The following is a 22,749-nucleotide window of genomic DNA, read 5'->3' on the forward strand; positions in this document are numbered from 1 at the left end:
ATAAACCAAAGAAAAACTAGTCCAAAATCGACTTTTTGATCTCTGCTGTTTTTGAGGACCTACTACAAAAAAAAAGGTGCTGCAAGTCTTTGATTGGTCAACAATGATTTTTTTCGACGTCCTCCCATTGGACGCCCCGACTGGGCCAGGATGCTGACCTCCTGCGTGGGCCAGCAGACATCCAGCACCACCCTTATGGTGGAGGATGAGCAGGCCCATAAGGGAGCAGACAATTCCTGGGGCCAACTTTCAAACACCAATGGCAACCTCTAAAAGCTCTAAAAGCTCTAAAAGCCTGTCTTTGTCCGCCCCCAAAGCCGCCGTGTCGCTCCCCAGCACCATTGTCGGCTCAAAGCTCATAAATTTGTCGCAGGACTGATTAAACATCACGCGAATTGAAACACTAAAGATCTTGTCTGGGTCCCCCACCTCAGGGCAAGGGTGGGGACAATGGTCCATTCAGGGGGGGCTCCGGCCATGCGGGGCCCCCTCCATATGTGATGCAAGGTGGCCCCAGTGAGGGCCACAAAGGAGCAGGTGACAGGGAAGATGGCTGCGGGGTCACAGGACGAGCAAACAACATCAGTGGGGGGGCGGGAAAACACGGCGACACGCCGCCCACCCACCGACTTGCTCTTTAACTCTTGTGACCATATAAGGACGTCTCCAGACCATGTGACACTTGGACAAAAATACTTCTTCTTTTCACCGGAGAGTCAAGGTTTCGTCCTTTCCACCCAGAAAAGTAAGTCATGAAATCATCTATTTGGGGGTAGGAAGAAAAAAAAAAAGGAGCAACATGTTCACGCTAAACCAGGCTGACTGCAAAAAAGCTGGTCAAAGATCCTCCATTTAACAAATGATCTTCGCTTTTGTGATTTTTACAAGAGAAAATCAAAAATTCTCCGTATAACCAACACTCTTAGCTTTTGTGATTAAAAAAATACATAAGTAAATATATAAATACGTATTTCCCTACGATGAGATGGCGACTTGTCCAGGGTGTACCCCGCCTTCCGCCCGATTGTAGCTGAGAGAGGCAACAGGATGGATGGATGGATGGATAAATAAATTTTTTGTTTTTAAAAGGTCAAAGATCCTCCATACAACTAACAATCTTCGATTTTGTGATTTTTGCATGACAAAAACAACTAGTCAAAGACCCTCCATACTAGTCAAAGACCCTCCATGAAAACGGCATTTTTTTTCAACAAATAATCTTCGCTTTTGTGATTTTTACAAGACAAGATATAGTAAAATATCCTGCATATAACCAACAATCTTTGCTTTTGTGATTTTTGCATTACAAAAACAACTAGTCAAAGACCCTCCATACTAGTCAAAAACCCTCCATGAAAACGGCAATTTTTTTTCAACAAATAATCTTCGCTTTTGTGATTTTTACAAGACAAAAAATACTTAAATATCCTACATATAACCAACAATCTTTGCTTTTGTGATTAAAATAAAAAAATAAATAAAACAAAAGGCTGACTGCAAAATAGCTGGTCAAAGATCCTCCATTTAACAAATGATCTTCGCTTTTGTGATTTTTACAAGAGAAAATCAAAGATTCTCCATATAACCAACACTCTTAGCTTTTGTGATTAAAAAAATATACATAAATATATAAATACATATTACCCTACGATGAGATAGAGACTTGTCCAGGGTGTACCCCGCCTTCCGCCCGATTGTAGCTGAGAGAGGCACCAGGATGGATGGATGGATGGGTAAATACATTTTTTATTTTTAAAAGGTCAAAGATCCTCCATACAACTAACAATCTTTGATTTTGGGATTTTTGCATGACAAAAACAACTAGTCAAAGACCCTCCATTAAAACGGCAAATATTTTTTTAACAGATAATCTTGGCTTTTGTGATTTTTACAAGAGAAAAACTAATCAAAGATTCTCCATATAACCAAAAATCTTAGCTTTTGTGATTAAAAAATACATAAATATTTAAATAAAAAAAAATTTAAAGGTCAAAGATCCTCCATACAACTAACAATATTTGATTTTGTGATTTTTGCATTACAAAAACAACTAGTCAAAGACCCTCCATACTAGTCAAAGACCCTCTGTGAAAACGACATTTTTTTTCAACAAATAATCTTCGCTTTTGTGATTTTTACAAGACAAAAACTACTTAAATATCCTACATATAACCAACAATCTTTGCTTTTGTGATTAAAATAAAAAAATAAATAAATAAATAAAACAAAAGGCTGACTGCAAAATAGCTGGTCAAAGATCCTCCATTTAACAAATGATCTTCGCTTTTGTGATTTTTACAAGACAAAAACTACTTAAATATCTTCCATTTAACCAACAATCTTTGTTTTTGTGATTAAAATAAATAAAAAAAAATAAAAAAATAAAAAAAGTCAAAGATAAACCAAATTGACTGCAAAATAGCTGGTCAAAGATCCTCCATTTAACAAATTATCTTCACTTTTGTGATTTTTACAAGAGAAAATCAAAGATTCTCCATTTAACCAACAAGCTTAGCTTTTGTGATTAAAAAAAAATACATAAATATATAAATACATATTGCCCTACGATGAGATGGCGACTTGTCCAGGGTGTACACAGCCTTCCGCCCGATTGTAGCTGAGAGAGGCACCAGGATGGATGGATGGATGGATAAATACATTTTTTATTTTTAAAAAGGTCAAAGATCCTCCATACAACTAAAAATCTTTGATTTTGTGATTTTTGCATGACAAAAACAACTAGTCAAAGACCCTCCATACTAGTCAAAAACCCTCCATGAAAACGGCAATTTTTTTCAACAAATAATCTTCGCTTTTGTGATTTTTACAAGACAAAAAATAGTAAAATATCCTACATATAACCAACAATCTTTGCTTTTGTGATTAAACTTTTTTTTTTTTAAAAAAAACAAAAAAAAAGGCTGACCGCAAAACAGCTGGTCAAAGATCCTCCATTTAACAAATGATCTTCGCTTTTGTGATTTTTACAAGAGAAAATCAAAGATTCTCCATATAACCAACACTCTTAGCTTTTGTGATTAAAAAAATATACATAAATATATAAATACATATTGCCCTACGATGAGATGGCGACTTGTCCAGGGTGTACCCTGCCTTCCGCCCGATTGTAGCTGAGAGAGGCACCAGGATGGATGGATGGATGGATAAATACATTTTTTGTTTTTAAAAGGTCAAAGATCCTCCATACAACTAACAATCTTTGATTTTGGGATTTTTGCATGACAAAAACAACTAGTCAAAGACCCTCCATAGTAGTCAAAGACCCTCCATGAAAACGGCATTTTTTTTCAACAAATAATCTTCGCTTTTATGATTTTTACAAGACAAAATATAGTAAAATATCCTGCATATAACCAACAATCTTTGCTTTTGTGATTAAAAAAAAAAATAATAATAATAATAATTAAAAAAAAGGCTGACTGCAAAACAGCTGGTCAAAGATCCTCCATTCAACAAATGAGCTTCGCTTTTGTGATTTTTACAAGAGAAAATCAAAGATTCTCCATATAACCAACAATCTTAGCTTTTGTGATTAAAAAAAATATACATAAATGTATAAATACATATTGCCCTACGATGAGATGGAGACTTGTCCAGGGTGTACCCCGCCTTCCTTCCGATTGTAGCTGAGAGAGGCACCAGGATGGATGGATAAATACATTTTTTGTTTTTAAAAGGTCAAAGATCCTCCATACAACTAACAATCTTTGATTTTGGGATTTTTGCATGACAAAAACAACTAGTCAAAGACCCTCCATTAAAACGGAAAATATTTTTTTAACAGATAATCTTGGCTTTTGTGATTTTTACAAGAGAAAAACTAATCAAATATTCTCCATATATCCACAAATCTTAGCTTTTGTGATTAAAAAATACATAAATATTTAAATAAAAAATTTTTTAAAGGTCAAAGATCCTCCATACAACTAACAATCTTTGATTTTGTGATTTTTGCATTACAAAAACAACTAGTCAAAGACCCTCCATACTAGTCAAAAACCCTCCATGAAAACGGCAATTTTTTTTCAACAAATAATCTTCGCTTTTGTGATTTTTACAAGACAAAAAATACTTAAATATCCTGCATATAACCAACAATCTTTGCTTTTGTGATTAAAATAAAAAAATAAATAAAACAAAAGGCTGACTGCAAAATAGCTGGTCAAAGATCCTCCATTTAACAAATGATCTTCGCTTTTGTGATTTTTACAAGAGAAAATCAAAGATTCTCCATATAACCAACAATCTTAGCTTTTGTGATTAAAAAAATACATAAATATATAAATACATATTGCCCTACGATGAGATGGCGACTTGTCCAGGGTGTACCCCGCCTTCCGCCCGATTGTAGCTGAGAGAGGCACCAGGATGGATGGATGGATGGATAAATACATTTTTTATTTTTAAAAAGGTCAAAGATCCTCCATACAACTAAAAATCTTTGATTTTGTGATTTTTGCATTACAAAAACAACTAGTCAAAGACCCTCCATACTAGTCAAAAACCCTCCATGAAAACGGCAATTTTTTTCAACAAATAATCTTCGCTTTTGTGATTTTTACAAGACAAAAAATAGTAAAATATCCTGCATGTAACCAACAATCTTTGCTTTTGTGATTAAAAAAAAAAATAATAATAATAATAAAAAAAAAGGCTGACTGCAAAACAGCTGGTCAAAGATCCTCCATTTAACAAATGATCTTCGCTTTTGTGTTTTTTACAAGAGAAAAACTCATCAAAGATTCTCCATATAACCAACAATCTTAGCTTTTGTGATTAAAAAAATATACATAAATATATAAATATATATTGCCCTACGATGAGATGGCGACTTGTCCAGGGTGTACACCGCCTTTCGCCCGATTGTAGCTGAGAGAGGCACCAGGATGGATGGATGGATGGATAAATACATTTTTTGTTTTTAAAAGGTCAAAGATCCTCCATACCACTAACAATCTTTGATTTTGGGATTTTTGCATTACAAAAACAACTAGTCAAAGACCCTCCATACTAGTCAAAAACCCTCCATGAAAACGGCAATTTTTTTTTCAACAAATAATCTTCGCTTTTGTGATTTTTACAAGACAAAAACTACTTAAATATCCTACATATAACCAACAATCTATGCTTTTGTGATTAAAAAAAAAAAAAAAAAAAAGGCTGACTGCAAAACAGCTGGTCAAAGATCCTCCATTTAACAAATGATCTTCGCTTTAGTGATTTTTACAAGAGAAAATCAAAGATTCTCCATATAACCAACAAGCTTAGCTTTTGTGATTAAAAAAATATACATAAATATATAAATACATATTGCCCTACGATGAGAGGGAGACTTGTCCAGGGTGTAACCCGCCTTCCTTCCGATTGTAGCTGAGAGAGGCAACAGGATGGATGGATGGATGGATAAATACATTTTTTGTTTTTAAAAGGTCAAAGATCCTCCATACAACTAACAATCTTTGATTTTGGGATTTTTGCCTGACAAAAACAACTAGTCAAAGACCCTCCATGAAAACGGCATTTTTTTTCAACAAATAATCTTCGCTTTTGTGATTTTTACAAGACAAAATATAGTAAAATATCCTGCATATAACCAACAATCTTTGCTTTTGTGATGAAAAAAAAAAATAATAATAAAAAAAAAAAGGCTGACTGCAAAACAGCTGGTCAAAGATCCTCCATTTAACAAATGATCTTCGCTTTTGTGATTTTTACAAGAGAAAATCAAAGATTCTCCATATAACCAACACTCTTAGCTTTTGTGATTAAAAAAATACATAAGTAAATATATAAATACATATTGCCCTACGATGAGATTGCGACTTGTCCAGGGTGTACCCCGCCTTCCGCCCGATTGTAGCTGAGAGAGGCACCAGGATGGATGGATAAATACATTTTTTTATTTTTAAAAGGTCAAAGATCCTCCATACAACTAACAATCTTTGATTTTGTGATTTTTGCATTACAAAAACAACTAGTCAATGACCCTCCATACTAGTCAAAGACCCTCCATGGAAACGGCATTTTTTTTCAACAAATAATCTTCGCTTTTATGATTTTTACAAGACAAAATATAGTAAAATATCCTGCATGTAACCAACAATCTTTGCTTTTGTGATTTAAAAAAAAAATAATAATAATAATAATAATTAAAAAAAAGGCTGACTGCAAAACAGCTGGTCAAAGATCCTCCATTCAACAAATGAGCTTCGCTTTTGTGATTTTTACAAGAGAAAATCAAAGATTCTCCATATAACCAACAATCTTAGCTTTTGTGATTAAAAAAAATATACATAAATGTATAAATAAATATTGCCCTACGATGAGATGGAGACTTGTCCAGGGTGTACCCCGCCTTCCGCCCGATTGTAGCTGAGAGAGGCACCAGGAAGGATGGATAAATACATTTTTTGTTTTTAAAAGGTCAAAGATCCTCCATACAACTAACAATCTTTGATTTTGGGATTTTTGCATGACAAAAACAACTAGTCAAAGACCCTCCATTAAAACGGAAAATATTTTTTTAACAGATAATCTTGGCTTTTGTGATTTTTACAAGAGAAAAACTAATCAAATATTCTCCATATATCCACAAATCTTAGCTTTTGTGATTAAAAAATACATAAATATTTAAATAAAAATTTTTTTAAAGGTCAAAGATCCTCCATACAACTAAAAATCTTTGATTTTGTGATTTTTGCATTACAAAAACAACTAGTCAAAGACCCTCCATACTAGTCAAAAACCCTCCATGAAAACGGCAATTTTTTTTCAACAAATAATCTTCGCTTTTGTGATTTTTACAAGACAAAAAATACTTAAATATCCTACATATAACCAACAATCTTTGCTTTTGTGATTAAAATAAAAAAAATAAATAAAACAAAAGGCTGACTGCAAAATAGCTGGTCAAAGATCCTCCATTTAACAAATGATCTTCGCTTTTGTGATTTTTACAAGAGAAAATCAAAGATTCTCCATATAACCAACAATCTTAGCTTTTGTGATTAAAAAAATACATAAATATATAAATACATATTGCCCTACGATGAGATGGCGACTTGTCCAGGGTGTACCCCGCCTTCCGCCCGATTGTAGCTGAGAGAGGCACCAGGATGGATGGATGGATGGATAAATACATTTTTTGTTTTTAAAAGGTCAAAGATCCTCCATACAACGAACAAGCTTTGATTTTGAGATTTTTGCATGACAAAAACAACTAGTCAAAGACCCTCCATTAAAACGGCAAATATTTTTTTAACAGATAATCTTGGCTTTTGTGATTTTTACAAGAGGAAAACTAATCAAAGATTCTCCATATAACCAAAAATCTTAGCTTTTGTGATTAAAAAATACATAAATATAAAAATACATTTTTTTTTTTTAAAAAGGTCAAAGATACTCCATACAACTAACAATCTTTGATTTTGTGATTTTTGCATTACAAAAACAACTAGTCAAAGACCCTCCATGAAAACGACAATTTTTTTTCAACAAATAATATTCGCTTTTGTGATTTTTACAAGACAAAAAATTGTAAAATATCCTGCATATAACCAACAATCTTTGTTTTTGTGATTAAAATAAAAAAAATGATAAAACAAAAGGCTGACTGCAAAACAGCTGGTCAAAGATCCTCCATCTAACAAATAATCTTCGCTTTTGTGATTTTTGCAAGAGAAAAACTAATCAAAGATTCTCTATACAACCAAAAATCTTAGCTTTTGTGATTAAAAATATTCATAAATATATAAATGTATATATATTTTAAAAAAGTTTAAAGATCCTCCAAGCAACTAACAATCTTTGATTTTGTGATTTTTGCACGACAAAAACAACTAGTCAAAAACCCTCAATACTAGTCAAAGACCCTCCATAAATATAGCAAATATTTTTTTTTAGCAAATAATCTTCGCTTTTGTGATTTTTACAAGAGAAAAAATAGTCAAATATCCTCCATATACCCAATAATGTTTGCTTTTGTGATTAAAAAAAATACATAAATAAATATATATTTTTTTAAAAGTTTAAAGATCCTCCATGCAACTAACAATCTTTGATTTTGTGATTTTTGCACGACAAAAACAACAAGTCAAAAACCTTCCATACTAGTCAAAGACCCTCCATAAATATAGCAAATATTTTTTTTTGCAAATAATCTTCGCTTTTGTGATTCTTACAAGAGAAAAAATAGTCAAAGATCCTCCATATAACCAATAATATTTGCTTTTGTGATTAAAAAAAATGCATAAATAATATATATTTTTTAAAAAGATTTATGATCCTCCATGCAACTAACAATCTTTGATTTTGTGATTTTTGCACGACAAAAACAACAAGTCAAAAACCCTCCATAGATATAGCACTTTTTTTTTTTTTACAAATAATCTTCGCTTTTGTGATTTTTACAAGAGAAAAAATAGTCAAATATCCTCCATATAACCACATAATGTTTGCTTTTGTGATAAAAAAAAATACATAAATAAATATCTATTTTTGAAAAAGATCATCGATCCTCCATGCAACCAACAATCTTTGATTTTGTGATTTTTGCACGACAAAAACAACTAGTCAAAAACCCTCCATACTAGTCAAAGACCCTTCATAAATATAGCAAATATTTTTTGGGCAAATAATCTTCGTTCTTGTGATTTTTACAAGAAAAAAAATAGTCAAAGATCCTCCATATAACCATATAATATTTGCTTTTTTCCTTTTTTTTGTCATGAAAATGGGATTTTTTTTTTGGTTTGTGCACTAATTGTATGTGTGTCTTGTGTTTTTTTATTTTGATTCAATTAAAAAAAAAAGAAAAAAAGAATTTAAAAAAAGAAAAAAAAAGAAAAAAAAGAAAAAAAATAACAATAAAAAAATTAATAAAAATCTTCTGCGGCCCGGTGGTTGGGGACCACTGCTCTATAAGACAAATAATCGTCGCCGCTTTTCCTGGTCAGGCTTGGGCCTGCAGTGTAGTTTAATCTTCATGTCCAAGTTTGTTACAGTGAAGAAGTCTCACTAAGTCATAGAAATATTTATATTTGATTAGAAAAACACAAATATATCTTTAATCCCATATCAGCTTCGTCTTCACACCTGAAAAGATCCTCCTGTGAGCGTGCAGGAAGACAAATGTGAGTCCCGGAGGCCCAGATGCCAACAAGAGGGAGGACTGAGATGTTTGCTCACTATTCTTATGCTTAAAGCCAAAACCCTCCTTTTGAACGCTTGTTTGCACAGCTTTCAGCAGCACAATCAACCCAAAGTAGAAACTTTCAGCAGCACAATCAACCCAAAGTAGAAACTTTCAGCAGCACAATCAACCCAAAGTAGAAACTTTTAGCAGCACAATCAACCCAAAGTAGAAACTTTCAGCAGCACAATCAACCCAAAGTAGAAACTTTTAGTAGCACAATGGCAATAAAACACTTTCAGTAAACCACTTTGGTGCGTGCATGTAAAAAAGAAGGATTTTTTTATTTTTTTTATGGTATGTCCTCTGCAGTGGACATTTGTACTAACTATAAGTATGTAAAAATGTCCACAACTGTGGACATTTGTACAAACTTAAGTATGTATAAATGTCCATTACAGTGGACATTTGTACAAACTATACAATTAAGAAATGTCCATTACAATGGACATTTGCACAAACTATAAGTATGTATAAATCTCCACTACACTGGACATTTTTACAAAATTAATTATGTAAAAACGTCTTTTTACAAACTTAAGTATGTATAAATGTCCATTACAGTGGACATTTGTACAAACTACACAATTAAGAAATGTCCATTACAATGGACATTTGCACAAACTATAAGTATGTATAAATCTCCACTACACTGGACATTTTTACAAAACTAATTATGTAAAAACGTCTTTTTACAAACTTAAGTATGTATAAATGTCCATTACAGTGGACATTTGTACAAACTACACAATTAAGAAATGTCCATTATAATGGACATTTGCACAAACTATAAGTATGTATAAATGTCCACTACACTGGACATTTTTACAAAATTAATTATGTAAAAACGTCTTTTTACAAACTTAAGTATGTATAAATGTCCATTACAGTGGACATTTGTACAAACTACACAATTAAGAAATGTCCATTACAATGGACATTTGCACAAACTATAAGTATGTATAAATGTCCACTACACTGGACATTTTTACAAAACTAATTATGTAAAAACGTCTTTTTACAAACTTAAGTATGTAAAAATGTCCATTACAGTGGACATTCGTCCAAACTTAAGTGTGTAAAAATGTTGTTGTTTTTAAATTTAAGTATGTAAAAATGTCCATTACAGTGGACATTTGCACAAACTATAAGGATGTAGAAATGTCCACTACAGCAGATATATTTAAAAACTTAAGTATGTAAAAATGTCCACTATAGTGGACATCTGTCCAAACTATATGTAAAAATGTCCACTGCAGTGGACATTTTTATAAACTTAAGTATGTAAAAATGTCCGTTACAATGGACATTTGCACAAACTATAAGTATGTATAAATGTCCACTACAGCAGACATGTTTACAAACTTAAGTATGTAAAACTTCTTTTTACAAACTTAAGTATGTATAAATGTCCACTACAGTGGATATTTGTACAAACTATAAGTATGTATAAATGTCCACTACACTGGACATTTTTAAAAAATTAATTATGCAAAAACGTATTTTTACAAATTTAAGTATGTAAAAATGTCCATTACAATGGTCATTTGCACGAACTATAAGTATGCATAAATGTCCACTACACTGGACATTTTTACGAAATTAATCATGTAAAAACGTCTTTTTACAAACTTAAGTATGTAAAAATGTCCATTACAGTGGACATTCATCCAAACTTAAGTATGTCAAAATGTTGTTGATTTTTTAAACTTAAGTATGTAAAAATGCCCATTACAGTGGACATTTGTACAAACGTAAGTATGTAAAAATGTCCATTAAAATGGACATTTGCACAAACTATAAGGATGTAGAAATGTCCACTACAGCAGACATTTTTACAAACTTAAGTATGTAAAACTTCTTTTTACAAACTTAAGTATGTAAAAATGTCCATTACAGTGGACATCTGTCCAAACTATATGTAAAAATGTCCACAACTGTGGACATTTGTACAAACTTAAGTATGTATAAATGTCCATTACAGTGGACATTTGTACAAACTATAACATTTAAAAATGTCCATTACAGTGGACATTTTCACAAACTATAAGTATGTATAAATGTCCACTGCACTGGACATTTTTACAAAATTAATTATGTAAAAACGTCTTTTTACAAACTTAAGTATGTAAAAATTTCCATTACAGTGGACATTCGTCCAAACTTAAGTATGTAAAAATGTTGTTGTTTTTTTAAACTTATGTAAAAATGCCCATTACGGTGGACATTTGTACAAACTTAAGTATGTAAAAATGTGCATTACAATGGACATTTGCACAAACTATAAATATGTATGAATGTCGACTACAGCAGACATTTTTACAAACTTAAGTATGTAAAACTTATTTTTACAAACTAAAGTATGTAAAAATGTCCACTACACTGGACATTTTTACGAAATTAATCATGTAAAAACGTCTTTTTACAAACTTAAGTATGTAAAAATGTCCATTACAGTGGACATTCATCCAAACGTAAGTATGTCAAAATGTTGTTGATTTTTTAAACTTAAGTATGTAAAAATGCCCATTACAGTGGACATTTGTACAAACGTAAGTATGTAAAAATGTCCATTAAAATGGACATTTGCACAAACTATAAGGATGTAGAAATGTCCACTACAGCAGACATTTTTACAAACTTAAGTATGTAAAACTTCTTTTTACAAACTTAAGTATGTAAAAATGTCCATTACAGTGGACATCTGTCCAAACTATATGTAAAAATGTCCACAACTGTGGACATTTGTACAAACTTAAGTATGTATAAATGTCCATTACAGTGGACATTTGTACAAACTATAACATTTAGAAATGTCCATTACAGTGGACATTTTCACAAACTATAAGTATGTATAAATGTCCACTACACTGGACATTTTTACAAAATTAATTATGTAAAAACGTCTTTTTACAAACTTAAGTATGTAAAAATGTCCATTACAGTGGACATTCGTCCAAACTTAAGTATGTAAAAATGTTGTTGTTTTTTTAAACTTATGTAAAAATGCCCATTACGGTGGACATTTGTACAAACTTAAGTATGTAAAAATGTGCATTACAATGGACATTTGCACAAACTATAAATATGTATGAATGTCCACTACAGCAGACATTTTTACAAACTTAAGTATGTAAAACTTATTTTTACAAACTAAAGTATGTAAAAATGTCCACTACACTGGACATTTTTACGAAATTAATTATGTAAAAACGTCTTTTTACAAACTTAACTATGTAAAAATGTCCATTACAGTGGACATTCATCCAAACTTAAGTATGTCAAAATGTTGTTGATTTTTTAAACTTAAGTATGTAAAACTTCTTTTTACAAACTTAAGTATGTAAACATGTCCATTACAGTGGACATCTGTCCAAACTATATGTAAAAATGTCCACTGCAGTGGACATTTTTATAAACTTAAGTATATAAAAACATCGTTTTACAAACTATAAGTATGTAAAAATGTCCACTACAAAGGACATTTGTGCAAACTATAACTATGTGAAAATGTCCATTACAGTGGACATTTGTAGAAACTATAAAATTTAAAAATGTCCATTACAGTGGACATTTGCACAAACTATAAGTATGTATAAATGTCCACTGCACTGGACATTTTTAAAAAATTAATTATGTAAAAACGTCTTTTTACAAACTTAAGTATGTAAAAATGTCCATTACAGTGGACTTTCGTCCAAACTTAAGTATGTAAAAATTATGTCGATTTTTTAAACTTAAGTATGTAAAAATGCCCATTACAGTGGACATTTGTACAAACTTAAGTATGTAAAAATGTCCATTACAGTGGACATTTGCACAAACTATAAGTATGTATAAATGTCCACTACACTGGACATTTTTACAAAATTAATTATGTAAAAATGTATTTTTACAAACTTAAGTATGTAAAAATGTCCATTACAGTGGACATTCGTTCAAATTTAAGTATGTAAAAATGTTGTTGTTTTTTTAAACTTAATTATGTAAAAATGTCCACTACAGCAGACATTTTTACAAACTTAAGTATGTAAAGCTTATTTTTACAAACTAAAGTATGTAAAAATGTCCACTACACTGGACATTTTTACAAAATTAATTATGTAAAAATGTCTTTTTACAAACTTAAGTATGTAAAAATGTCCATTACAGTGGACATTCATCCAAACTTAAGTATGTCAAAATGTTGTTGATTTTTTAAACTTAAGTATGTAAAAATGCCCATTACAGTGGACATTTGTACAAACTTAAGTATGTAAAAATGTCCATTACAATGGACATTTGCACAAACTATAAGGATGTAGAAATGTCCACTACAGCAGACCTTTTTACAAACTTAAGTATGTAAAACTTCTTTTTACAAACTTAAGTATGTAAAAATGTCCATTACAGTGGACATCTGTCCAAACTATATGTAAAAATGTCCACTGCAGTGGACATTTTTATAAACTTAAGTATGTAAAAACGTCTTTTTACAAACTATAAGTATGTAAAAATGTCCACTACAAAGGACATTTGTGCAAACTATAAGTATGTGAAAATGTCCATTACAGTGGACATTTGTAGAAACTATAAAATTTAAAAATGTCCATTACAGTGTGTGTAAATGTCCACTTTAATGGACATAATTACATACTTAAGTTTGTAAAAAAAATATATATATATTTTTTTTACATACTTACAGTTTGTACAAATGTCAACTGTAATGGACATTTGTTTTTGGTCCACTTATGTTGTCAAATTTACAAAAATCAAGGCAAAAAAGAACCGATTAATGCGAAAATACAGTTGTCAACTGTAATGGACATTTTCTTCAGGTCAATGTCTTTTTGGGAAAAGCCCTTTTGTGTAAAAGCACACATGTCCACTACAGTGGACAGGTGTTCCTCATCAAATAATGCACCAAACTGGAAAGCAGCACACCGTAAATATGAATTTAGAAAATATTTATTTATGCTTTTCCTTCACAAAAGAAATATAGAACTCCAAAGAAGATTCCCTTTGAAGGCATACTAAGTGTAAAATAGGATTTGTGGACATAGAATATGAACTTCTACCTTCTACATTTTCAAATACAATCACAAAAATGTGTCACAAATACAAAAAAAAATGTGCAAAGTCCAAAGTGCGGCCCGGGGGACATTTTTTACGGCACATTTTTAAAATACAATTGAAAAAAATTAAAAATATAAAAAGTGGTATAAAAGAGAAAACGGGTGAAATGTAACAAGAAATAGTTGCAATGTTGACTCTTATAACACAAAGCTGCCATGCAGGCTGTTTCTTTATTTAAAAAATAATAATGAATCAAAATCAATGTTATTATGAATTATTGACCTATTCAAAGCTTCGATTACGTCACATTAAATATTCCACTTTGAGATATTTTTTGGGGGATATGTTGCATATTTTGTGTTTTGCCATATAAAAAACTGAGCTGTTTTTTTTTTTTTTTTAAAGGGCCTTAAACAAACAAATAAAAAACAACAATAACACTTAAAATTGACGGATAAATCCGAAGTTGATCTCGAGATTATTGTGCTAAAAGTAAACAGTAAAAAAAAAAGTATAATTTATTTTTTAACACTTTAATAAGTAGGACACTTTTGGATCCCCAATTATTTTAGTGCGATTTGTTTTTAAGTGTCATTGCTCAAAAAATAATAATGAATCAAAATCCAAAATTAAGGCTTCAATTACTATATAATCTCAAATATTCCACCTAAAAAAGTTATTGGGTGAAAATATTGCAAATTTTGTGTTTTTTCCCTTTTTTTTTTTTGTCTAATGTTGATCTACAGCAGGGGTCACCAACACCAGGTCGCCCGTAAGGACCAGATGAGTCGCCCACTGGCCTGTTCTAAAAATAGCTCAAATAGCAGCACTTACCAGTGAGCTGCCTCAATTTTTTAAATTGTATTTATTTACTAGCAAGCTGGTCTCGCTTTAGTCGACATTTTAAATTCTAAGAGAGACAAAATTCAAATAGAATTTGAAAATCCAAGAAAATATTTTAAAGACTTGGACTTTGCTTGTTTAAATAAATTCATTTACTTTTTTACTTTGCTTCTTATAACTTTCAGAAAGACAATTTTTGAGAAAAAATACAACCTTAAAATGATTTCAGGATTTTTAAACACATATACTTTTTTTACCTTTTAAATTCCTTCCTCTTCTTTCCTGACGATTTAAATCAATTTTCAAGTAAATTTATTTTTGTTATTGTAAAGAATAATAAATACGTTTTAATTTAATTCTTCATTTTAGCTTCGAATTATTTCTTCAAACTTATGATTAAAATTTAAAAACAAATATTCTGGCAAATCTAGAAAATTTGTAGAATCAAATTTAAATCTTATTTTAAAGTCTTTTGAATTTCTTTTAAAATTTGTGTTCTGGAAAATATAGAAGAAGTAACGATTTGTTACTTTGTTAGAAATATAGTTTGGTCCAATTTTTTATATATTTTAACAAACTTATTTAAAACATGTCATCAAAATTTTAAAATTAATCTTAATCAGGAAAAATTACTAACGATGTTCCATAGATTATTTTTTAATTTTTTTCCCAAAAATTCGAATTAGCTAGTTTTTCTCTTATTTTTTTCGGTAGAATTTTGAATTTTAAAGAGTCAAAATTGAAGATAAACTTTGTATCAAATTTCAATTTTCATTTTTTTCGTGTTTTCTCCTCTTTTAACACGTTCAATTAAGTGTTTTAAAACGTTCTAAGTGTTTTTTTTTTTAGCATTTTTTTCATCATTTATTCTCTAGAAAAAACCTTCCGTAAAAGGAAAAAAAATATACGACGGAATGATGGACGGAAAAATCCCCATTTTTTTTATATATATAGATTTATTTATTAAAGGTAAATTGAGCAAATTGGCTATTTCTGGCAATTTTTTGAAGTGTGTATCAAACTGGTAGCCCTTTGCATTAATCAGTACCCAAGAAGTAGCTTTTGCTTTCAAAAAGGTTTGTGACCCCTGATCTGGAGATTTAAAACTTGCATAAGGGCGGTGTAGCTCGGTTGGCAGCGACTTGAGGGTTCCGGGTTCGATCCCCACTTCCGCCATCCTAGTCGCTGCCGTTGTGTCCTTGGGCAAGACACTGTACCCACCTGCTCCCAGTACCACTTACACTGGTTTAAATGTAACTTAGATATTGGGTTTCACTATCTAAAGCGCTTTGAGTCACTAGAGAAAAGCGCTATATAAATATAATTCACTTCACATAACAATGAAAACAAGCAGCGTTGGCCGGGTCCGCCTTTGGCCGCTGCCGCCGCTACTCAAGCCCTGGTCTAAGTCAGACCAACATAGAGGTTTTTATTTCATGTCTCCACGACATTTCTAACAGAAGTTACAAGCAGTTTTGTCTGGAAAAAGGTGACGGCTTTTTACAAAACTTTTATTTTGAAGGGGTAATTGCCAACTTCCTGTTGATTTTAACTGAAAGATGCCACCTATCAAAATGTAGGTCTAAGTGAGACCTACATTGAGGTTTTTGTTTCATGTCTGTCCGACATTCTTACCAGAAGTTAAAAGCAGTTTGATCTGTTTCCTCTTCCTAGGAGCAGTTTTTTCTGTGTTTTATTCAAAAATTGCAATAGAGCGCAATTTTGAGTTTTAAGGTTTGGTTTTCTCACTAGATCGCAATGTTTGCCAGTCCTGATGTGTGTGCCAAGTTTGGTGAGTTTTGAAGCATTTTAAGGGGGTCAAATTTCAGTTCAAAGAGGCAAAAATGGACTTTTTTGCGAAAATTTTTGTTCGGAAGGAGTTTTTGCCACACATTTTTAATATTTTCTTTGACCCAAACCCTTTGACCGTAGGCCTAAATATATATTTTTCATACATATATTTTATTGTTTTTTAAAAAATGAAAATGATGCAAATGGCCCCCGCCTGCTCTGATTTTTCAGTGTGCGGCCCTCAGTGGAAAAAGTTTGGACACCCCCGGTCTAAAAGTTGCTGGTTTGCTGGGCGGGGCGCTCGGGGAGAGCAAAGACTTTACTTGAAGGAAGAAAAGTGGAGCGCGTTGCTCCACAAGTCCGTCCAAGAGGCTGCCGGGTTCTGGAGGTTCTGGTAGCGAGGAGGCAGAGCGTGCTGCAGGGACTGGTAGGTCAGAGCCGGGAAGTGGATCCGAGGATGCGTGACTCTCTCCAAGCAGGCCTGGAAAGACTTCCCGTCCCGAAGCAGAAGCGGCACAACCACCCTGCGCAACATGGGGGGGTGCACCACCTCCAGGTCCAACAGCGCCCCTTCAGCCCGGCCCCTCTTCATCTTGTAGCGGTGGTTCTGGAACCAGATCTTGACCTGAGTGGGGGTCAGGCAGAGGATGCGGGCCAGGTGCTCTCTCTCCGGGCCGGACAAGTAGCGCTGCTGGCGGAACCGGCGCTCCAGCTCCAGGGTTTGGGCCTTGGAGAAAAGCACCCGCCGCTTTTTGTTCTTCTTCGCCGCGTCCGAAGGTTCGACTCCGGCCGACGCTTGGTGCGGCTCGGTGGAGTCCGGAGACGCTTCCAGGCTGCTGGCCTCGTCCCAGGCTGGCGGTGCGGAACATAACAACATGGACCGTTAGCTTCAGCATGGCGGGACTACAAAATATGCACTTGAATAAGTAGCTCATGAAGCTAAGTCTTTTAAGTCAGTGGACCCTGACCTTTTTGTTGCTGCGGACCGGGAGGGATTGGTAGAGGGGTTTTTTTTGTTTTTTTTGGGTTGGTGCACTAATTGTAAGTGTATCTTGTGTTTTTTATGTTGATTTAATTTAAAAAAAAAAAAAAAAAAAAATGTTTACAAAATTTTAAATAAATTTTAAATTAATAAAAAATTCAATCGAGCCCGGTGGTTGGGGACCACTGTTTTAAGTCAACTAGTCTTAACTAAATACAGTTAAATAAGTAAAAATTATAAAAATCATTTTATATAAGTACAAGTGAACAAATGCATTTAAATAATTGTAAGTGTATCTTCTGCTTTTTTATGTTGATTTAATAAACGTTTTTTAAAAATAAATACATGTTTTTAAAAAAATTTAAATTTTTTTTTTTAATTAATTAAAAATTCTTCTGCGGCCGGTACCAATCGAGCCCGGTGGTTGGGGACCACTGTTTTAAGTCAACTAGTCTTAACTAAATACTAAATACAGTTAAATAAGTAAAATACAATTTTTAAAAAATCATTTTAAATAAGTACAAGTGAACAAATGAATTTAGATAATTGTAAGTGTATCTTCTGTTTTTTTATGTTGATTTAATAAACATTTTTAAAAAATAAATACATGTTTTTAAATTTTTTTGTAAATTTTTTAAATTAATTAAAAATTCTTCTGCGGCCGCTACCAATCGAGCCCGGTGGTTGGGGACCACTGTTTTAAGTCAACTAGTCTTAACTAAATACAGTTAAATAAGTAAAAATAAAAAAATTAAAAATCATTTTAAATAAGTACAAGTGAACAAATGCATTTAAATAATTGTAAGTGTATCTTCTGCTTTTTTATGTTGATTTAATAAACATTTTTTTTAAATAAATATATGTTTTTAAGATTTTTAATTTTTTTTTATATTAATTAAAAATTCTTCTGCGGCCGGTACCAATCGAGCCCGGTGGTTGGGGACCACTGTTTTAAGTCAACTAGTCTTAACTAAATACAGTTAAATAAGTAAACATTTTAGAAATCATTTTAAATAAGTACAAGTGAACAAATGCATTTAAATAATTGTAAGTGTATCTTCGGCTTTTTTATGTTGATTTAATAAACTTTTTTTTTTAAATAAATACATGTTTTTAATTTATTTTTTTTATTTTTTAAATTAATTAAAAATTCTTCTGCAGCCGCTACCAATCGAGCCCGGTGGTTGGGGACCACTGTTTTAAGTCAACTAGTCTTAACTAAATACTAAATACAGTTAAATAAGTAAAAATTAAAATTTTAAAAATCATTTTAAATAAGTAAAAGTGAACAACTCCATTTAAATAATTGTAAGTGTATCTTCTGCTTTTTTATGTTGATTTAATAAACTTAAAAAAAATATATATACATGTTTTTAAAATTTTTTTTGAATTTTTTAAATTAATTACAAATTCTTCTGCGGCCGGTACCAATCGAGCCCGGTGGTTGGGGACCACTGTTTTAAGTCAACTAGTCTTAACTAAATACTAAATACAGTTAAATAAGTAAAAATAAAAAATTTTAAAAATCATTTTAAATAAGTACAAGTGAACGAATGCATTTAAATAATTGTAAGTGTATCTTCTGTTTTTTATGTTGATTTAATAAACTTTTTTTTAAATAAATAGATGTTTTTAAATATTTTTTTTAATTTTTTAAATTAATTAAAAATTATTCTGCGGCCGCTACCAATCGAGCCCGGTGGTTGGGGACCACTGTTTTAAGTCAACTAGTCTTAACTAAATACTAAATACAGTTAAATAAGTAAAAATAAAAAAAAATTAAATCATTTTAAATAAGTACAAGTGAACAAACCCATTTAAATAATTGTAAGTGTATCTTCTGCTTTTTTATGTTGATTTAATAAACATTTTTTTAAAATAAATACATGTTTTTAAATTTGTTTTTAAATTTTTTTAATTAATTAAAAATTCTTCTGCGGCCGGTACCAATCGAGCCCGGTGGTTGGGGACCACTGTTTTAAGTCAACTAGTCTTAACTAAATACTAAATACAGTTAAATAAGTAAAAATTAAAATTTTAAAAATCATTTTAAATAAGTAAAAGTGAACAACTCCATTTAAATAATTGTAAGTGTATCTTCTGCTTTTTTATGTTGATTTAATAAACTTTAAAAAAAAAAATATACATGTTTTTAAAAATTTTTTTGAATTTTTTAAATTAATTACAAATTCTTCTGCAGCCGGTACCAATCGAGCCCGGTGGTTGGGGACCACTGTTTTAAGTCAACTAGCCTTAACTAAATACTAAATACAGTTAAATAAGTAAATATAAAAAAAATTGAAATCATTTTAAATAAGTACAAGTGAACAAATGCATGTAAATAATTGTAAGTGTATCTTCTGCTTTTTTATGTTGATTTAATAAACTTTTTTTTTTAAATAAATATATGTTTTTGAAAAATGTTTTAAATTTTTTAAATTAATTAAAAATTCTTCTGCGGCTGGTACCAATCGAGCCCGGTGATTGGGGACCACTGTTTTAAGTCAACTAGTCTTAACTAAATACTAAATACAGTTAAATAAGTAAAAATAAAAAAAATTAAAATCATTTTAAATAAGTACAAGTGAACAAACCCATTTAAATAATTGTAAGTGTATCTTCTGCTTTTTTATGTTGATTTAATAAACATTTTTTTTAAATAAATACATGTTTTTAAATTTGTTTTTAAATTTTTTTAATTAATTAAAAATTCTTCTGCGGCCGGCACCAATCGAGCCTGGTGGTTGGGGACCACTGTTTTAAGTCAACTAGTCTGAACTAAATACTAAATACAGTTAAATAAGTACAAATAAAAATAAAAAGAAATAATTTTAAATAAGCACAAGTGAACAAATGCATTTAAATAATTGTAAGTGTGTATTCTGCTTTTTTATGTTGATTTAATAAACATTTTTTTTAAATAAATACATGATTTTAATTTTTTTTTTTTTTTTTTTTTAATTAATTAAAAATTCTTCTGCGGCCGGTACCAATCGAGCCTGGGGGTTGGGGACCACTGTATCTTCTGCTTTTTTATATAAACATTTTTGAAAAATAAATACATGTTTTTAAAAACATTTTTAATTTTTTTTAAATTAATTAAAAATTCTTCTGCGGCCGGCACCAATCGAGCCCGGTGGTTGGGGACCACTGTTTTAAGTCAACTAGTCTTAACTAAATACTAAATACAGTTAAATAAGTAAAAATAAAAATTTTAAAAATCATTTTAAATAAGTACAGGTGAACAAATGCATTTAAATAAGTAATAAACCTAACTAAATTAATTTCATTATGTCGTAACTAAAATAAGAAATGCAGTTAAGCAGGTATAATGAGTAAAATAAAAATATATAATTAAGTAATTATGAATAAAACAATTAAAAACTAGTTAAATAGTTATGTAATAAAACTAAATTCAGATAAAAAGTATAGTTAAATAGGTATAAAGAGTAATATAAAAATATATAATCAAATAAATCTAAGTGTAATGAAAAATACAACTATTTGAATATTATATAATAAAACGAGGTAGATTAAGTCAATTATATCATAATTACAATAGAACAAATACAGTTAAACAAGTATGAATAAAATAAAACATATATAATTAAATAATTATAAGTAAAATCAATTTGATAACTAGTTAGATAAGTATGTCAAAAAACTAAGTAATTTAATTGAACTATGTCATAACTAAAATAAAAAATAGAGTTAAATAGGTATAATGTATAAAATAAAAAAATATATAATTAGATAATTATAAATAAAATAAAATTAAAAACCAGTTAAATAATTATGAAAAACTCAGTAAATTAAGTGAAATGATGTCTTGACTAAATTAAAAAAAATACAGTTAAATGGGTTTGATGAATAAAATAAGAAGTATATAATCAAATAAGTAAAAGTGCAATAAAATTAACAACTAGTTCATTAATTATGAAAAACTCGGTAAATTAAGTAAAATGATGTCCTTAATAAATAAAAATACAGTTAATGGGGTATAATCAATAAAATAAAAAGTATATAATTAAGTAATTATAAGTAAAATAAAATTAACAACTTGTTAAATAATTATGAAAAACTAAGTCAATTAAGTGAATTATGTAAAAACTAAATATAAAAAATTGAATAGGTTAAAAGAGTAATGTAAAAATATATTAGGTAAGTAAAATTTGAAAAAATAAATAAATAAATGTTAAGAAATTGTGTAAGAAAACTAATTAAATTTAATCAATTATGTCATAAATAAATTAAATAAAAAATGCAGTAAACTAAGTTCTGTCACTAAAATAAAAAATAAAATAAAGCAGTACAGAAAAGAAATATAAGTAAGGTTAAAAAACAAATAAAAAAGTACATAATAAAACAAAGTCAACTTATGTCATAACTAAATTACAAAAATACAGTTGTACAGGTATAATGAGTAAAATAAAAATATATAATTTAACAATTATAAGTAAAATTAAATTAAAACTACTTCAATAATTATGAAAAACTAAGAAAATTAAGGGAATTATGTCATAACTGAATAAAACAAATACAGTTAAATATGCACAAAGAGTAATGTAAAAATATAAAAGTAAATATAACTATAAGTAAAATTTGAAAAAATACAGTTTAAAATAGTTAAGTAATTATGTAATAAAACGAAGTAAATGGGATCAATTATGTCATTACTAAGTGAAAAATGCAGTAAACTAAAATTTTTTTACTAAAATGAAAAATAAAATAATGCAGACAAAGAAATATAAGTAAAATTAAAAAACAAAAAAGTTATTACATAATAAAAAAAAATAAAATTATGTCATTACTAAATAAAATATAGATTTAAGTATGTGACAAAACTAAACTAACTATATATATATAT

At 30.2% G+C, this 22,749-nt stretch overlaps 2 protein-coding genes across 2 annotated transcripts in view; both read right to left on the bottom strand.

Annotated features, from left to right (window-relative positions):
- Nucleotides 1-22,749, bottom strand: part of LOC133550149 (mitochondrial 2-oxodicarboxylate carrier-like) — a 631,183-nt gene that overhangs the window by 79,069 nt on the left and 529,365 nt on the right. The gene's annotated exons all lie outside the window — the stretch shown is intronic.
- LOC133548663 (homeobox protein XENK-2-like) overlaps nt 17,220-22,749 on the bottom strand; it is a 27,192-nt gene continuing 21,662 nt past the window's right edge. Inside the window, exon 3 of the mRNA XM_061893637.1 lies at nt 17,220-17,752. Within this exon, the coding sequence (XP_061749621.1) occupies nt 17,220-17,752 (533 nt within the window). The remainder of the gene's footprint in view (nt 17,753-22,749) is intronic.

This window comes from Nerophis ophidion, linkage group LG03, assembly GCF_033978795.1.
Source record: "Nerophis ophidion isolate RoL-2023_Sa linkage group LG03, RoL_Noph_v1.0, whole genome shotgun sequence".
In the NCBI taxonomy this organism is placed as follows: Eukaryota; Metazoa; Chordata; class Actinopteri; order Syngnathiformes; family Syngnathidae; genus Nerophis; species Nerophis ophidion.